This window comes from Phalaenopsis equestris, unplaced genomic scaffold, assembly GCF_001263595.1.
Source record: "Phalaenopsis equestris unplaced genomic scaffold, ASM126359v1 Scaffold232505, whole genome shotgun sequence".
In the NCBI taxonomy this organism is placed as follows: Eukaryota; Viridiplantae; Streptophyta; class Magnoliopsida; order Asparagales; family Orchidaceae; genus Phalaenopsis; species Phalaenopsis equestris.
In genome coordinates this window covers 70172-90535 of record NW_018250470.1, presented here as the reverse complement: position 1 = coordinate 90535, position 20364 = coordinate 70172, and the positions used below count along the sequence as shown (strand labels likewise).

The 20364-nt window shown below is 32.5% G+C and overlaps 2 protein-coding genes across 2 annotated transcripts in view; both read left to right on the top strand.

The window, feature by feature from the left end:
* Positions 1–793, top strand: part of LOC110038330 (pentatricopeptide repeat-containing protein At5g48730, chloroplastic) — a 21168-nt gene extending 20375 nt beyond the window's left edge. The window contains exon 4 of the mRNA XM_020743133.1: positions 11–793. Within this exon, the coding sequence (XP_020598792.1) occupies positions 11–414 (404 nt within the window). The 3' untranslated portion in view covers positions 415–793. The remainder of the gene's footprint in view (positions 1–10) is intronic.
* A 3921-nt stretch (positions 794–4714) lies between these two features.
* Positions 4715–20364, top strand: part of LOC110038329 (basic leucine zipper and W2 domain-containing protein 2-like) — a 41450-nt gene continuing 25800 nt past the window's right edge. The window contains exons 1-4 of the mRNA XM_020743132.1: positions 4715–4875; positions 5329–5352; positions 13798–13903; positions 14578–14646. Of these exons, the coding sequence (XP_020598791.1) occupies positions 4871–4875; positions 5329–5352; positions 13798–13903; positions 14578–14646 (204 nt within the window). The 5' untranslated portion in view covers positions 4715–4870. The remainder of the gene's footprint in view (positions 4876–5328; positions 5353–13797; positions 13904–14577; positions 14647–20364) is intronic.

The following is a 20364-nucleotide window of genomic DNA, read 5'->3' as shown; positions in this document are numbered from 1 at the left end:
TATTAAAGAGCGGGGGATTTGAAGCAGATGGAATATATCTTTAGATTAATGAAATCTGAAAGGATAAAGCCAAATCGTGTTACTCTTTGCTCACTCATCAGAGCATATGGCAGAGCAGAAGCTGTTGATAAAATAAAGGCTGTCTTGAGGTATATAGAGAACTCAGACGTGATGTTAGACACTGTATTCTTCAATTGCTTGGTTGACGCATATGGGAGGGCTGGTTGCCTATCAGAGATGAGGGAGGTGTTGGAGCTGATGCAGAAGAGAGCATGCAGACCTGATAAGATCACATATAGCACCATGATAAAGGCTTACCTTAGCAGAGGGATCAACGACCAAAGAGTTCATAACCTTCAAGATATCAGCCAAGAAGAGGCCTTGTCACTGTCTCAAAGGTCTTGCAGCCTATGATGGAGCTTGAGCGAGATGAAGCTATTAGTAAAAGCAGACTAACTTAGCATAAGGAGAAGGGAGTTGAGAAAATGCATCCACCTCGCTGGTTAATGCTTGCATCTCAACAGGCTCTCTTTTCAGAAGACTTTTACTTTGATATATTTATGGCACGTAATCCTAGAAATTGTGGGACAACACAGAGCTATATGAAGCATAGTACTGAAAAGCTATACATGCTCGGAGTAGCATGATTCAACCAGTTGCAAATGAAACAGACCGCGTCATTTATTTGAGCTAATTTGAGCTCACAGGCAAGTGAGATTGCTCAGTTGCCTTCAAATAAGTTTGTATTTGCATGAATTCTCATGTATATATATTTCAAAATAACTAGCACTGCTCCCAATTTTTCTCTAAATAATCCTTTCAAAGTCTAAAGAAGTGGATATAGAAATACAATTACTGTCCTAACATGAAAATTGAGACATTTGCAATAGAAAAAAAATCAAATTCTCATTAATATATTCTCAAAAGAAGAAGTACCGTCCCTAAACCCTTCATATAATCTTTTAAAGTTTGAAGAAGACGAAAGAAAAATACCATCATTGATCTAACATAAGAATTAAGATATTTGTTAGTAGAAAACTAAATTTTCATGTATATATTTTCAACTAACTAGTATTTCTCCTAAATTTTCTCCCAACAATTATTTCGAAGTTTGAAGAAGAGAAAATAGAAATTTAATCATTGTCTTAGCATGAAAATTGAGATATTTGCAATAGTAAAAAATTGAATTTTCATAGATGTATTTTCAAAAGAACAAGTATTACTCAATCCTTTCTAAGTTTAAAGAATGGAAAAGAGAAATGCAATCATTGATCTAACATGTATATTGAGACATTTCTAACTTAAAAAAAAAATTAAATTATCATTGATGTATTTACAAAATAACCTACACTGCTTTTAAATTCTCTTCCTAAAATACTTTTCAAGTTTGAAGAGGAGGGAAATGAAATACAATCATTGATATAACATGAAAACTAAGAAATTTGGAATAACAAAAAACCAAATTCTTATGAATATACTCTCAAAATGAGAAGCACTGCTCCAAAATTATCTCCAGACAATTTTTTTCAAATTTTGAAGGAGAGGAAAAGAGAAATGCAATCACTGATCTAACATAAAAATTGAGATATACATAATAGCAAAGAACCAAATTCTCATTGGACATATTTTATATGGAACAAGCACCACTTCTAAATTTTTTTCATACAATCATTTTCCAAGTTTTAAGAAGAGGAAAGAGAAATGTAATTATAGATCTAACATAAGAATTGAGGTATCTGCAACATTAAAAAACGAAATTCTCATGGATGTCATTTCAAAATAACTAGCTATGCTTCTAAATTACCTCTATACAGTCCTTTTTAAATAACTAACGATGCTTGTAAATATCAGAAAACTACCAAATAAAAAAATCACAAAAACATCGAATCATCTTAAATAACCAAATAGCAAAACAAGAAACAAATAGCTAAAAATATAACAAAGCAACAAAATACCATTATTTAATCACAACAAAATGTGAGAGGGGGAGACATTATACATATAGATAAAAGAGGCGACGACAACTGAACAAAAGGATTGAAATTTTGCCCTAAAACCACAACAGCAAAGAAAGAGGTGGGAGGGGGAATTAAAGGCAAAGCGAGGATAATATCGGGGATATGTGGAAGTATAACACCATTTCCATTGGAGCAGCAAAGGGATTTTGCAATTGAAATGGAGCATCCATAGAGAAATGCATCGGCTCCTCTGCGTACCACCTTTCTACGTTCCGCGAACGACCAACGCCGAAAAGTAGGGCAAAAGCCGAATGTCGAAAGCTTCAAAACACATTTTGAAAATGAAAAGCCACGAAAACAGTGCCCCAAACGAGCTATAAGAATTGCTTACACTCAAATTTATAGTCAAAGGAGACAAACTAAATGATATTAAAGTTGATTCAATCCAAGTGCAAGTGAGTCAGGTCATGCACTTAACAAGGCATCATCATATTTTGGAAGACCAAATGATCACTTAGTTTTAACAGCATTAAGAAACTCAGATATTCATAAAATATCATTCGATTAAGGGAATCACACTAAGTTATCTAATTGAGTAGATTGGATTCCAATAGTTTTTATGAAAAATGCAACTCCCAAAATCTTTAGACAGGCTCCCATCATCTTCACAATAGAGAGCGAAATCTAGATGAGAAGGTTAAATTAAGGTCTGTGCTTTTAATAATTTTCAATCTTCACCGCCGAACCACATTTGTCTGGCTACCACCATCATTAGATTATTATGGTTGTTAGCAGATCATCATCACTCAATTGTCATTGTCATCGGATCACCATCGTCGGGCTGTCGCTATCATCAAACCACCACAACTCGGTCGTTTTCGTTGCCTTCAGCTAGCCACCTTTATCGAATCACCATCGCCAAACCTCTATTGCATGGATGTCATTGCTATTACATTAGATTTCCTTGACCTGACACATATCACCATCGCGGTCCCCCAACCACAATTTCCTAGCCACCAGCCCTTCCAATGATGTTGACATCAAAACTCCATTAGATGGCCCTCACCGTTGGTTTTCTATCATTGCAACCAGTTTGCTACCACTTCCCGTAAAAGCTCTCGCCATTACTTTAGTAAAACTCCAGTCAAGAACTTCTAAATTTTTAATATTTCTTTTTAGCATTTAAGGGTAGTCAACTTCTTATAACTTTTGTTTTTATAGTGAAATCATTTTAACTTGGTCTAGCCTCGTTGTTTTCTCTATTTAGAATTTTCACTTAAAAATCGTTGGTAACTTCTCCGTTAACTCTTTTTTATTTGTTGGTACTCGATTTTCGTACAATACTAATATGTTAATATATCACTTTAATATCGCAAAATCTCTCCGCACACAAATATGACGATAAAAAAACTCGTTGTGCGCTAACAACTCGTGTTCGTCTCATTAAGTAGCTCGTGTTTGATTCGTTCATTAAACAAGATTTATAAACGAGCTGAACACAAACAAATGTTTGTTCGTTCGTGTTCGACTAGTCTTGCCTGAAAATAAATAAATAGTCATATTTATATATATCATTTTATAATAAATTTTTATATGCGTTCAAAATACTACTAAATTTTGTTATTTTTAAAATATAAGTTTAGATGTTAGATATGTGAATAACCAAGATTTGGGTGGTATGCTTCTAAAAGTTTCTAAACTATAGTCTCTTCTTCTTCTTATGTAACATTCATATTTCTAATTATATAAGGATTGGGTATGTCATGAGATTTTTCCACATAAATCCTCAGCGCGCTCCCCTTTTAGCAGTGATGAACATTTAAATACATAAGAATTGAATAATATGTACATAAATGCCCCCAACACCCCATCTCTTTTACCGCATCGCTTATTTCAGAAGCAATCCCAATAAAAAATCATATATAAAAATAAGAATAACCAGAAAATTTTCAACCTCTTCTTATTTGAAGCCAAATTCTAAAAAAAAAAAATTTAAGATTGTGTAGGTTAGAATTGAGTCGGAAATGAGTTTATTTCGAACACATAAATTTCAAACAAGCTGAATACGAACAAGTTAATTAACGAATTATTTTGAACATATAAAATTTCGAACGAGGCCCAAAATGAACGAGCTTTGAGCTCGTTTGTGTTCGGCTCGATTACAACCCTCCACAATAAATATAATTATATAAAATTATTAAACTAAAAAGTAAGGATAAATTTGTATTCAATTTTTTGTTCTTTTAATTTTTAAAAATATATTAGGAATGAAACACATCCAATGAAACACATCCAATTTTTTTTTTTTTGAAAAATTCTTACATATTGAAAATTTATAAGTTTATATTTTTTATTTTCATGATGCTTTCACTTTAGGGAGAAATATTTGTGTACTTAAGAGGTACGCAACGCTGCGTATGTCAGGTAGGTTACAGGGAGGGTATTGGGGGTTATATCCGCGTAATACCCCTGTAACATAACTGTAACCTACCTTTAACTAGTAAGTTTCGCGATTCTGTTTTCATATATTTGTAAGTTACAGATAGGTTACAAGTAGGTTACGGAGGGTATAACGCAGATATAACCCTCAATACTCTCCCTGCATAACGTACACAAATATTTCTCAACTTTAGGCAGCTCGGTTGCTCAGAGAAGCCAACATCTTTGACGACTTTCCGGCTTAGTCCAACCGGGGTCGGACCGGTGGCATCATGGGAATTTCCTAAAATTTCGAATCCCTAATTGAATTTGGTCGATTAGAATTTGGAAGCTGGGGAGGAGACACTAATAAAGCAACTAGTGACCATAAATTCTGCATCCCTCCTTTTTTCTCGCTTCTTCCATTCTCTTCCTCCAATCGTCTAACCTCGAGGTTGTCGTTATCTCGCCTCGAGCAATCTCGGCTTTGGTTTATGAGGTAAGAAGAGCCGATTACGCAAGCAAAATGGTTTCATATGTGCCATCCGGCGCTAGATTTTTGTTCTGATCTGCTGATATTTAGAACGATTTTTTAGCGCAGTAACTGCGGCGACTTCTAGGGCTGCTTGAGAGATCTATTTATTTAAGTGGGATTGTTCGAATTTTGATGTAAATTTTGGTTTTTTGCCGCCGTCCTCTTTTTAGTGAGCGTTCTGGATATCGGGACTTTGTTTTCCCCTTGTTTTCGTGACATGATATGGTTCGTTTTACTTTTTTATTCGATTAAATTATGGAAAATCAAATACATGTTTTGTTTCTGTTTTGTATTACACGAGTCGCGTCCTTCATTATATAGTTGACTATAGAAATTTTTTGTGATAAATTGTCTTGGATATACCTCTCTTAAGAGCTTGGTTATGCTGACTTCGTTTCTTTTTCTGCCATATTGCAGCTCAAAGGAGAAACCGACTCTCGGGTAAGTTTGAAATGTTTTATGTGCTATTCTGTTTTATTCATACTGATAACGGGGCAAAAGGATTTTTGTGATTTTTTATTGCAGCAAAAATCTTTTGTTTATCTTGGAATTCCACCAAGTTTTGTTTATGTTTTTGATATAACTGGATGCTGTATATGCCTCTTTATTTTATTGCTGTTTTGTGTTTTTGAAGCTTGTTTGTGTTTCGATATGTTTCTTTTCCAAGCAAATATTTTCTGTTGGCTGGAATTTGTTTTCATCACAGCTGTGATGCGCCAGAGTGGGAGTATTTATTAAAATTTTTTGTTTATAACCACTGTTATGTATTATGGAACTTTGAAGCCAAGATATGCTTCCATACATTGATATTTGATTATTTTTCTTGTTCATCATTTTTGCAAATGTTCCTTCATGATAATTATCTGTAGCTTCAGTTCTTGATGTAGGTTAATAATATCATTGGAGGCAATATTTGTTATTCTTGACTTCATTCAGAAAGCAAGCAAGCAAACTTTGATTTGTTTTTATTTGGTTGAACTTGATGATTTTTATGTATATAACTAAATAAAAAGATTTACATATCAGTGAAGTTCATATGATGTTTTGCATTCTTGGTTAAATTTTGTTCAAAGGATAGGCTTAACATTTTATTTAGTCAAAGTATCCCTTTCAATAATTTCTATTCAACTTGAAACGCCCTAAGTTAATTTTTGTCTTTGATTCTTTGTGAAATTTTTATGCATATTCATTGCTTTCATAAGTTGTTTGATAAAGTTTACATTGCTATAAGAAAAACATTATGAGCATAAGTTCTCATGATATTCAATCAGACACCTTCTCAATTTTAATAAAGATCATTAGAAGATAGTTTTTTTGTTGCTTTTAATCATCCATTAATTTCCTTAGCAAGCTTCATAGTGAATCCCATTGGTATAAGATTAAATTGATGTTCTTATATGGATGAGATTTTTCTAAGACAGTTTTATTATCCATCCATAACTTCATTAATTGATTCATTTGTTTGTTTCCCTTGTATTCACCACAATCCTGAATATCTCCATTTTGCTTAAACATATGGATACCATTTTTATTTCTTTCCACTCATATGTCATCTTCTTTTTCTTTATGATTTTATTTAATAAATTTTAATCAAGATAATTCAATTTTGTCTACAAATCCTTAAATCTTATTCGTATTATCAGGATAAATACATTTTTTTAAGCTTGTAATTAATTCAAATCAGAGTTTTCAGTTCTAGTTGACAAATGAAAAAAAGGGAAATTTGTTCAGTATGAATTTCATGTATCATGGAAAGACAATTGAGCAAGGTTGCACATAATATTTAATTCTTTTACTCTAAATTGCTAAAATGTCTTATCTAATTGATGATTTGTAGAAATATATCTTACTAGGTAAAGCCTTACCAAACATTATCCTTCCTCCACATCCAAGTAACATTTTACAATCATTTCACACTTATACTGCCTCTAGCCTCGCGATGAGTTCCTTCAATGCAAGTATGGTAGTTTAGTGACTTCTATCTGCAAATCGTATTGACAAGTGGCTTTCTTCTTTCTCAAAATAAGCGAAAATAGCGCCAACAAAACCATAATTAAGATTAGGATGAAGTCCCTTATGAATTTTTTTTTTGTTTATCATTCTATGAACGTTACATGTAAAAGCTAAGTATTTGTGATGTTAATGGGAGTACTTTGTAGTGAACTAAAAATTTAAACTTCAAATTAAAATTCGTGAAATTTTTGAAGTTGAATTTTTAATTATTACATAAGAATTATTTAAAATCAATATGAATTAATTGTTGGATAAAATTTTATTCAAATAATCAGTGTTTGCTTTTAGTTGTCAGCAATTATTCAGCGGAGTGCTTTTTCTGGATGGGGACACATGAAAACCTCATCTCTCTCCTTCTCTTTTATTTTTACAATTTTTCTTATAAAATTTATAAATATTATTGGAGAATGAAGAGAAGGTTGTTGACTATTTGAAAAGTATTGGGAGGCATTCCAAGGGGAGATTGTGGCTTGGTGGCTAGTTAATCGAAAGATTAATTTGTTGACTCTTTACTGCTAATACTTTTAGTGAGTAGGAGAAATCATCATGTATTGGTCTTTCTATTGAATCTTGACGTGCTGTTCTTTTCTCACCGTGTTGGCATGCTTTTTTTCGTAATTAAAAATCTCCACAAATATGATATTGTAAACACTTGTGCACTTGGCCAAGACTGGTTTTTTGTAAAACTTAGGGTCTGTCTGAGACAGCTTATTTGGTGAGGTGACGTTTTGAAAATGCACCTGACCTGTTTGGGTAAACTGTGTTTTGGCAGCTGGCAGCTTATGCGTTTTCAAAATGCTGAAAATAGCATTTTCACACCGCACCTATCTAGTTGCTGTGGCTGGTGGCAGCTGTTTGCCTTTTCCAAAAAAAATAGAAATTTGTAAGAGCCACCGCACCTCGCTTATCCGTAGATTATTTTTAATCAGTTTATTAGTAGATTATTCAATATGCTGCAACTGTCCCAAACAGACCCTTTGTCTTATTCTATAACCTCTCTAGTTTATTAACACACTTGTTAAAAATTGTGAAAATTTTTAGATTCATTATAGGATAACTAAACTTTAATTTTCATGTGTCTTTAGCTCAGTTTCAAAACCTCAAGTGCTCTTACGAAAGTTAAAATCTCACTTGTGCTGTTGGTCAAAGAGGTGTTCTCTTAACCTAATTTTTTGTTGAAATGTAAAAAAAAAATAAAATATATACAAAAAAAGTATGAACCACTTTAGAATAGCCCTAAACACTTTGAATTAACATTTGCTAGAGTTTGAAGCCTAAATGACTTATATATTGATGCTAAAACCTTGAAGTAAAGTTCATTGTGCTCATAATTTTAAGTCATGCTTTTTATGATTTTGGTCCAATTCAAAGTCCGTGCAACTAAGACACAGGAAAGGAGACGCAACCGGGAAATTCTGAGAGCCGAATAGCCTCGACAAATCTACCAACATCTGCAATAGTACAACCAACAATATCTGCTGCAGTACGATTCACAGCATAACCGACAATATAACCAACAGCACGATCAACAGTCATTTCAGCAGAGGCCATGTCGGATGGATGAAAAACATAGTCCATCTGCGGCCTAACTGTTGAATAAAGTATATTCTTTCAGAAAAGAGCTACAACAAAGATGTTTTAGGATTTGATTAAAAATCCCAAATTCAGCTTACGAGAGCCAAAAAGGTCGGAGGAAATCGACAAGAAAGACCATCCTAATTAATGCCCCTACCACAGACTGCTCGGACACACTATAGAGAACTGTATTAGCTTCAAAGAATGACTCGAGAAGAACTTTAAAAATGGGAACATAACGATTTCAAAGGAGTATTTGATAGAATTTGAAAAATGCTCCATCAATATGATTTCGGTTGATCCAATTGTTTCAACTTACTTCTACACAACTACATCAGTGCTCAACAAAAGAGGTGAGACTCATTAAAAACCTCTGATTGACGTTAAAGTTGTCAAATGAAGGTCGATTGAGGCTACGTTGGAAATGCTTCTAGCTGACATTGCACAGCTGTCTGAAGAACGAAGAAAAGATATGGGTGATGAACTCTACGAGCTGTTAGATTATGTGATAGAGGAATTCACAAAAATCAATGTTGTTGAGGCCAGAGTCACGTTATCCTCGCGCAATGCTTCTTTACCCACTGAGGAGAACGCTCAGATGAGTTGCAAAAGGCCATTCAACAACGTGATGAACATATCAACCAGATGAAGAAATAACTAGAAGAAATGATGATCGCGATGGCCGCATTTCAAGGACAGTCACAGTCACCACAAATGATAGCTTCAGAAGCAAGTCAACTAGAAATTGTTCAGGTTATAGATGAAAGGAAAGAGTTCGCTTTCGCCAACAAAGATGAGCAACATAAAAAAGATTCAGTCCAGAGCATGATACTAGAAAAAAATACATTAAACAAATGGTGGAACAACAGGTGAGAGAAGTTCTGACTCAATCAAAAGAAAGATTGATTCTAAAGGGCAGGTCATTCCCGGAAGAATTTGATGCTGTCCAATACCCCCAAGGGTTTCGTACCACCGTCGTTCAAGACATTTGATGAAACTAAAAACTTCTGACAGCATGTTGCACACTTCCGAGCAAGTTGCTGCAATGCGGGGGGTAGTGACGCGTTGTTGTGTCGTCAATTTGTGGGTAGTCTTTCTGGAATCGCTTTTGATTGGTACGCCGAACTGCCCAATGACTCATTGAAATCATTTGTAAAATTGGAAGACCTCACCTCTTTGTTAAACGGTTTATTGGAGTTAATCACCATATCATCATCGGTGATCTCGTGGTGAAACGACAGAAGCCAACCGAAACATTAATGTACTACATTCTGCGATGAAGAAATTTGAGCATGATGTGTGAGCCGCAACTCCAAGAGCAGCATGCAGTCCAAATCCTTCTAAAGAGCATTTATGATCCAGTGAGTTTCTTACTCATGGGATTTACCATCAGGACATTCGAGAAGCTGCTTAGCAAAGTCGAGAATCTCCAAGAAGAGGCTAAGCAACTTGGTTTTCTAAAGAAAGCCGAGGGGCTGGAGCCAATGAAAACATTTGAGAATAAATTCGGGATAGTTGCAGTGGTCCATAGGAGCAAGCGACCGTTGTAAATGCAAGCAGAACAACCTCGACAGACCTACCAACGTCCTCGATGGAATGCTCAGCAATCATTCCAACAGAGACCCTACTAGACAGATGAAAGACAAGGTCCAACCATGACCGATCAATTAAACAAGATATACTCTTTTAAAGATGAAGCAGTCAAAAAGATGTTCGGCAATCTAATCAAGAAGCCCAAATTCAGGTTACCCAAACCAAGGAGACTGGACGAAGTCAATAAGAAAGGACACCCGAGATATTGCCCGAATCATAAGTTCATTGGACATACCATAGATGAATGCTTCAGTTTCAAAGACTGACTTAAGGAGAACTTTAAGAATGGGAGCATAACGATCCCGAAAGAATATCCGAGGGAGCCTGAAAGAGGTTTTATCAATATGATTTCGGTCGATCCCAGTGTTTCACTTGACTTCTACGCAGCTGACAAAGGATGAAATGTTTCTTGATTACTATTGTGCTACTTTTGTTGTCGAAATGAATGTTAGTGGTATCAATATTGGTCTGTCCCTTTTCTCCCATCGTAAGAAAATAAAGAAAAAATTTGTTGTTTTTCATAAGTGAAATGTTTGGAAACCACAGATAACAAAACGTTCAAAGCTCAACAAAAGTTCAAAAAAGGGTGATCCAAGATATAAATTTCAATACTTTGATAATAAATTATGATTTCGGGGAAAATGAAATTAATGCCCTAATAACTGGGTCCTTCACTTTAAAGAATTCAGACCGAGTCCTAAGTAAATTTTAAAATGAAATAGTGTGCTTGAAATGCAAGTAATTGACTAAGGATGTCACGAGACTTTTAATCTTCTGCCAAGTGACTGAGTCCTGACTTTTGAATGAGTTATAATATCTCAGGATTTGTTTTAAGAAGTATTTGAGAATTTTTAATCAGGGGAGTTGATATTCAAAATCTTTAAAGTTTGCTCTACTAGATATAGTAATTCTCAGAAAATAAAAGAAGCAAAAAAATGTGAAAGTCTCCTGAGAAGAAGCTTGAGGTGGGCATAAAATAAAAAAAATTGGTGTTTCAATTCAGACATTCAAAATCTTTAAAGTATGTTTTGCTAGGTATAGTAATTCTTCGTGAAAAAAAAGAAAAGAAAAAAAGAGGCTCCGTGAGAAGAAGCTTCAGATGAGCATAAAATAAAAAATTGGTCTGTCCCTTCAAGTGTGCTTATTATAATAAATTTTTTAATGCCTCTCATGGTAGAAAAAAATTTGCGTACGTAAGACGTACGCAGCGCTGCGTATGTCAGAGAGGTTATTCAGATAGTTTATATCCCCTGTAACCTCCATGTAACCTATCTGTAACCTACCCGTACCTTCTAGTAAGTTCCGCGCTTCTGTTTTCATATATATGTAGGTTACAGGTAGGTTATAGAGAGGTTTAGGGAGTATAATGCAGATATAACCCCCCATTACCCTCTGAATAACCTCCCTGACGTACGCAGTGCTGCGTACGTCTTACGTACGCAAATTTTTCTCCTCTTGGTAAGGGTTCCTAGTACAAGTGCTTTCTTTCCAATGTTCCATCTTCAGTTATGTGTTTGCAGACCTATTCAACACAGAGTCGGGCTAGTGAATTCATTTTAGTTGTTTGAAGAAACCTGCTCTCAAGTTCACTGTATGTGTCTGGTCGAGTTGATTCTCTGAGTAATTTGGTTTTAGTTGTCTTTGTCGAATAGTGTTGATTGATCACCTTGTCGAGTTTCTTGGATGTGAACTTTGATTGAGTCTCTTGATGGATTGGTTCGGTGGCTACTATCACGACTCGAACCTGATACATGGATTTTGGCTATACAATATCTATCTATTTTTGTTATTTATTAATAAAATAACTGTTTATCCTATGCTTATTTTTACAATTCATATCAAGAAATTTTAACAATGTTAATTGAATCCAAACTAGAAGTGGGTGCTTAGGCTTAAGATTTGGTAGAGTTGTACTATGCTTACCTTAAACGTAAGCCAACCCATGAAGTTGATTTTTTTTTCTTCAAAATTGCTTGATTTTTAAGCATATTTAAGCCCACCTTAAGCATAAACTAAACATCCCTTCATAATGAAAGTTGGGTGATTGCAAGGGAGAAGCATCACAAGATTACTGTGCTAAAAGGGAAGATCATGGACACTTGAAAGTGAATTTTATAAAATTACAATTAAGTAGTTGATGTTGACTGGTATGGAGTGCAAGCTTGTTAAAGGCATGCATCAATGCATGCTATAAAAGCAATGCGCTGAGAAGTTAAACGTCTGCATCATTTGTTCTTTATGAATGAGTTGTGAAAACAACTACTTCATTTGTGCCTGCGCAGAGCACACACATTAAGAGCTCATGCAAAATGATTAGGTTCTTTTTGCCTTTAACTGGTGGTGCCTTGTTCATCAAGTATTATAAAATTGCTTGATTGTCTTAGACAGCAAACCCTCGTCCATTCTTGAAGTTTGGAACTTTGCCCTAAACCAAATCACAAGAGGTTGTAGTGATTCCCTTAACGATCATGGCCATCATGACGTCCTAAGCATGTGCAGCCGCGAACCTGCAGCTTCCAAGCTTCAGCCTTCACATTTGCAATTTTGATCTTCCTTGAACTGATATTCATGCTGTGCAATGCTTTGATCTAGACATAATATGTATGATTTTCTTAAAATATTTTGATAATGATCAAGTTTATTGAATATGTTATCGTGATTTGATTTTTTTTAAGATTTATTATTGCCCATCCAAATTTACATGAAACTTATAATTATTTGTTAATTCCTATTCACAATAGAACTTGTCAGAAATTTTACTTTGTTTTTTCACTCTCGATATTTGTCTTTAAATGAGGCTTGCACACACAACGTTTATTTTTAATTTTATATTAATTTTTAAATGTTAAGTTATCTATCAATTGTTTCATGTTTTATAATTATTGTTGAATGCATCATTATATTTATATTAGTATGAGCACCTAGATAATAAAAGCACTTCTTTGCTTTATGCTTTGTACATTAACGCACAAAGAACCCTTGAACACTGACTGATTGGATTTATTAACTAGTGAGTGCTAGATCAGAGGAATTCTTTTGATGACATCAATTGAAATTAAGGTAATTGAGAATAGACTACTAGTTTGAATATGTACAAGAAAGGTAGAAAATATACCCATTAGACAAGTAAATGAAATTAATGTTAGGAAAAAAACTTTTAGACCTAATTATGGATGAAACTAAATAACTTGTGAAGAATAGGCATAACACCTAGGGCACATTTAGAAGGAACAAGTTAGAAATGATTATTCATGATGTCAAGCCCAAATAGTTGTGATAACGCTATTGATGAAGATGCATGCATTGCTATATATAGTCTTCATGCCATTTCAGATTGATTTCATGCACATATTATACTAGACTCCTCAAAATAGTTTGGATATTGTTGGGGATGAATCTTTCTCTACTTCTCTTCAGGCTTTAAATTTATAGACGTTGCATACTATTCAGAATGTAAATTAATGTAACATCTTTCCTGATACTTTCTAGTTAATTATAGCATTTTATGAGTTCTAGGGAAACATCATTAATGTGTATCCCAGCATCTGCTATGTAAATAATTTTTAACAGGATATGATTGTGATAAATAATATTCTGCTTATTTTTGTTAAAGAAAAGTCTTGTGGATATTTTGTTTGATACAATAGCTTAAGATTTTGTCTTTTTCTGTTTTAGTTTATTGTTGGCCATTGTTTAATTTTGCAGTGGTACGCGGATTAAGCCCCGCAAACGGAACATCACAGCTCCTTTAGACCCTGCAGCTTTTGCGGATGCAGTGGTCCAGATTTATTTGGATAATGCTGGTGATTTGGTATGACCCATCTAGTATTATTTTCATTAAAGGAATTGTTGAGCTAAAGAGTTGAAAAAATTCTTCGTTCTATGCTAAAAGCAGCAGGAAGAAATTAGAAAATTAAATAAAGAATTTCATGTTTAATTGAAATTGCTGGATGCATTGACTGGAGGATCTGAAACATGAATATATATTGGAATTATTTTAAGATACAAAATATCGGAGGAATTTTTACTATAGTGTGGTCTAATTGACGTTGTAATGATTTTTCACACGATTTCACTAAACTAGAATCATCAGCAACTGCAGCTTTATAGGTACAGTGGGTCAAGATTTTAACAAATAGTTGACACCTTGTTTGGATTTGTGCTTGATACTGATATATATATTACGTGAATACTTGGTAACTATTTATTTAATAATTACATTCCATGGCTTCTACACGCTTTTACAGTACAGCTTCCTGAAATGCCTTCAGCTTTTCATATTTCCTTGACTTTATCATATTGAACTTAAGTTATGCAAGTTGATTCTTTTATATAAGGTATTACAATATGATTTGGCAAAAGACATTTGATATGCCCATTTCCTCCACTGTCATATTGAGCCGAAGTGTGCATGTCTGTTTTTTTGTGGGTATTTTTATTGTTTTTCTTATGATCGTTGCTCAGCTAACAAACTTTTTTTCACAGGAACTTGTTGCCAAAAGCATCGAATCATCAGATCTTAATTTCTCGAGATACGGTGACACCTTTTTTGAGGTATTTTGTAATGATATGGTTGTATAAAATGATGAATTAAATGCAAATAAATCTTCTATTTTTTTCGTACATGTCTGCATCTTGATTTTGTCTTTTAATGTGTTTCAATAGTCAGCTAACTTCAATGATTTTTTCTGTTATCTTAACTGTTCAGGAGTTAATGTTGTGTTTTGAACATGAATTGATTGATTGAAGGGTATTCTTTTTTGTTTAGTAAAATAGATGTTTCTCCCATATAAATATGACAGCCATTATGTATCATTAAAGCAGTTTGTTGGTTGCATGTGTAGTTACTGTTTAATAAAATGTAATTTAATAACTGAACTTCTTAAGGGGTTGTAAGACAACGGATTAGATTTGAGTTAATGGAATTTAGTAAATTTTGTAAATCTTCTTAGTAAATCCTAGAAAAAATCCCAAAAATTATTTGACAATGGATTTAGTAAATCCACTTAAATCCTGTCATTCTGTCTGACAACCTGTCAAGATTTAAAAGGTTATGTTGATTGGAATAAAAAAATCATAATCAAACTTTGATTATTTTATTAATATGATTAAAACTAATAAATTCAATTTCAATATTATTTCTAATTCTACTAATTAATAATTAATTATTCACTAAATTAATTAATTATTTATAAGAATTTTACTAAATTCTATATTTGTTAAGCAATAATTTACATTAATCAATTATTAATTAATAATTTATTAGAATTTTTTAAAATGATTTAAATTTTAAAATATAATTTAATTATTAAATAAGTTTATGTAAATTTATCTGATTATAATTAAATTAATAATATATGAATGAATTATTAATAATTAATCAATTAAATTATTAAATTGATTGGAATAAAAAAATCATAATCAAACTTTGAATAAAAAAATCTGATTGGAATGAAAAAATCATAATCAAACTTTGATTATTTTATTAATATGATTAAAACTAATAAATTCAATTTCAATATTATTTCTAATTCTACTAATTAATAATTAATCATTCACTAAATTAATTAATTATTTATAAGAATTTTACTAAATTATATATTTGTTAAGCAATAATTTACATTAATCAATTATTAATTAATAGTTTATTAGAATTTTTAAAATAATTTAATGTTTAAAATATAATTTAATTATTAAATAAGTTTATGTAAATTTATCTGATTATAATTAAATTAATAATATATGAATGAATTATTAATAATTAATCAATTAAATTATTAAATTGATTGGAATAAAAAAATCATAATCAAACTTTGATTATTTTATTAATATGATTAAAACTAATAAATTCAATTTCAATATTATTTCTAATTCTACTAATTAATAATTAATCATTCACTAAATTAATTAATTATTTATAAGAATTTTACTAAATTATATATTTGTTAAGCAATAATTTACATTAATCAATTATTAATTAATAGTTTATTAGAATTTTTAAAATAATTTAATGTTTAAAATATAATTTAATTATTAAATAAGTTTATGTAAATTTATCTGATTGTAATTAAATTAATAATATATGAATGAATTATTAATAATTAATCAATTAAATTAATAAATTTAACCTAAATTAAAATAACATATAACCGCAAATCTATCTCCTCTTTCACTCGTTGCTTGAAACTCTCGCCTACATCAATCCCCTTCTTTATCCAAAACCCTCGCTTGTCCCTCCCCCTCTCAATTTCGCCTAAAACCACACCGCTTTTGTGATTGAACTCCCATGATACAATCGCAGTTAACCGAGTTAACTGGGAAGGCAACGATGGGATCACAACATACATAGACGCGAACTCTCATCTTTCTCCTCCTTACGCTTTGCTCCTAGCCGAAACCATGAAAAAAATTAACTTCACATCCTCCTTTTCGTGCAAAGCAGTAGTCGCAAATTTACTAAATCCGCCGATTCGCAGGATTTAGTACATCTTGGATTTATGTACAAAATATATGAAATCCAAATGTATCAAATCCACGGCTTTATTTTGTCCAAACTGATCGTATGGCAAGATTTAAGTTAAATCCAGATTAAAGCGTGCTCTAAATATATTACCTGACATGCCCTAAAGGTTTAATGGATTTGTTATTGTTGTCCTAAGTAATATGACTTTTGGATATTGAATTGAGGTCCTTTTCTGAACGTTTATTCTTATTCATCATTCTTCTTTGAGGTCTTTTTTTAACTTAATTAAATACAAAGAGTTGTTGCTTCTCTCTGATGGATGAATCAATATCGAAGCAAAATTCCACCGTGCTAATTTCATTGTGTACTATTAGATCAATCATGAGGAGTTTTCTCAACCATAAATCTTTTATTTAGCAACATCACATCATTTGTTTCTCATAAATTTAAATTATTTTGTTTGCTTCATTTATTTATTGCCTTGTTGCTCTCATTGGCTATTAGTAATTATTGTTGATTTGAGTGCCAAAATTAGTATCTTAAGGCTCATGGTTTCCAACTTCTAGAAAACACATTCCACACATTGTTGGAGCTTATTTCGAACAAAGAATGATTATCCCTATCAACAGGCCACACTATGTTGCGAGAGAGTTTTAGAGATTCACTAAAACAATACTGCGTTCAGAAATCTTATAAAATCTAGATGAGATATTCTAGATTGACTTAAGGCCATAAAGAATTATGCGGGAAAGGAATCCTTGATTTGGGAGACTCTTTAAGTCTTAAATCATCCCAAATAGGATTGAATTCGACAACCAAATATTTCTACGGTCAGGCGTGTCATTTTTAGGCTGATAAACTCAAAATAAGATTAACTGACAAGGGGACCATATCTAAAATGATTAATTTTGTCATGGCTCTATGCCATCTTTCAAGGAGGCTGAATTTTGATTATATAATCAAAGCATCATTGAAGCTTGATGAGCTAAAATCCAATTCCACATTTCTAGCCATGAATGAAAAATTCTGCCACCTATTGAAGGAGAAATTTTAAATTCAACTCATGAATTATGTTTAGAGTTATAATAGCTTATTTAATAGGTTTTCAAATAATGTGAATAACTATCAAAATAAGAGGAATTTCTTATCGGATAGTTTGCCATGATTTTAGTACTTGCTTATCTTGCTTTTCCTATAACTAATGCATGACAATATCTTAGTTTTTCAATTCAAATATAAATCTCAGTTGAATCATTTGTTAATATTTGCTCTCTTTTCTGAACCTTGTACCTAGTGGTCAAGAACACGCGCACAAAAAAATCACATCTAAATGCAAAATAAAATTTCATTCCTCTTTTCTATTTTTAACCATGTTCACAAGGATGAAAGAACACACCAAGTATTGTATTGAAATCCTAACTTACTTTAATTCCATCCCTTTCTTTCCCTTAAATCTCATTTTGCATAAATTTTATCTATATTGTTCCAATCTTGTGTACTTCTTGATTGCTCCCATGATGAAGCCCAAGTTCTTGAAAATATTTAAAAATCCTTATTCTTTATGCACGAAATCTTTTGCATGAGCAAAACTCATAAAACCTTAAAAAGTCCATGCTATGGTTTCTTGCTTTTTTTCATAGAATTAATTTTGTATTATAATACATTTTTATTATGGTATGGAGTTTGTTCCACTTTAGGTTTTTATCAGAGCATTAGCTTTGCTCGTTGACTCCTCGGGTAGTCCATATCTAGAATTATTCCAACTTTCCTTCTCTTTTTATGTAGGAATGTATTACGCTATGACAATAATGTAGAAGATATTTTTAACGTATTTGACTGAATTACGTTGTACATCTTCTAGAAAAGGCACTACCTCCATATATTTAAGTCCATAGGTGATGCTAGAGTCCAAGAAGATGTGGGGTGAGAAGCTAAGCTTAATGTGAGTATCCAAAAGATTGATAAGATGCACTGAACCAATGAATACCCATAAAGACTATTCATTTACCTGGAAGCCTAATGGTTACAAAGAAGATGGAACCATCAAAAGTTGAAGAGAGATTTAAAAGTTGTACTAGTTATAGTTGATGCCTTTAAAGAGTAAGAAGGTGAAATAATTACTAGTATTTTATTAAGTTGTAAAATTTATTTTCTTAAAAAAAATTGAAGCTCCAAAAGGATCGAGCTATAATTGCTTATGTGGAACCAATGAGCGCATATTATGGATATTGCTTTGTTGCAATAGGCTGTTCACACTAAATAGAGACCCACAACAAATTTTCAAAAAATGGCTTATTCCACCTAAGCTTCAAATAGTGTTGCATAGAATTATTATGCAATTATCATGGATCAATATTAGGTTTGGGATATATACCCTTGGGCCAACTTCTATACCATTTGTGATGACTATTGTTAATGGGCCGTTGTCTAAAAAATTGGGGTGACTATCATAATATTTTGGACACATTAGCTAGTTTTTCTATGGTGCGGGTTAGTTACACTACCAAAATAGTTTACTAATTGCTCTTTGTGTTGATTAAATCTTTGGAGAGTCAATGACAACTATTATTTATGTGATCCGTAAATGAACTTGAAGGCGTGGTTGTGATTTGGGAGATGTTATAAACGCTTATTCATTTTAATTGTGACTGAATTGAGCAAGCTAATAATTTCAGGATTTATTCGTATTTGTCATGACAAATAGACTCAAGACAAGCATAAAAAACCTATTTTTCATTTTGAGGTTTAACTAATGATAAATCGGCACTGATAATCAATTTAAACATTGTTTTCACGCCATGTTTTCTGGGTGATCAGATTTTGAAGATATATATTCATGCATGAATGATGATTGAGTGTGCCAAAACCTAAATCTACAATTAAAGCTATGCACAAATAATTTGACCACCATTAAAGGAGATGGGCTTTGAGTTCTTAATTTATGAATAACTATAGTTTGTTTGTTATGTTTTCTAATAATACAAATAATCTATGAAGATAAGGGGAATGTCTTATCGAATAATTTATCATGATGCTAGTGCTTTCTTATACCTTGTTCTATGGTAGCTATTTATTAAATTATTTTACTTAATTGAAGTATAATTCAAATTCAATTTGATTCACTTGACAATATTCCCTCTCTCCTTTCATAATTAAATTTTCTCTGTACTATCCTTTTTTTTCTCCACTCTTATATTGAACTGCCAAAATCATTTCTCCTCCAAAATCACTCTTAAAGGATTTCAACATGAATCTTTATGCGTATGGATGGTTGTCCCATACATTGGGGTTGGATTCTAATGCGAACTAATGGTTGTTCTTCACTTGTTGTCCGACGTTTGCTTTCTCTAATCGGGCATATAAGGAAGAGGGAGCACAAAACATGGCATGTAAATCCTAATTAGGTCTGGAGGACAGACAATTTTTTTTCATAAAAATTTAATTAATCTCATGTTGCATGGATATTCTATATCTAGAAATCACCTTGCATGATCTAGATTGTTCCTTTTAAGGAAGAAATGAACAATCAAGGAACCCTAACCTTGGGTAAATGCATGAAACCTTTTTTTTAAGGTGAAGCATAGAAATCATAATTTTAGAAAAATCGTAGCTTTGGCTTCTTGAATGTTTGCATATAAACCTTATGCTCTTTAAAAAATCTTATGTCTCATATAGATCATGTACTTTCATAACATTCTGCAAATTTTCTTGAATCATTTTCGTTGCATAATACTTTTATTTTTACGTAATTACGGATCTTAATACGTAGCTGCAAGGAGTTGTGTTGCTTAAGTTCTACTCCTTAAGCA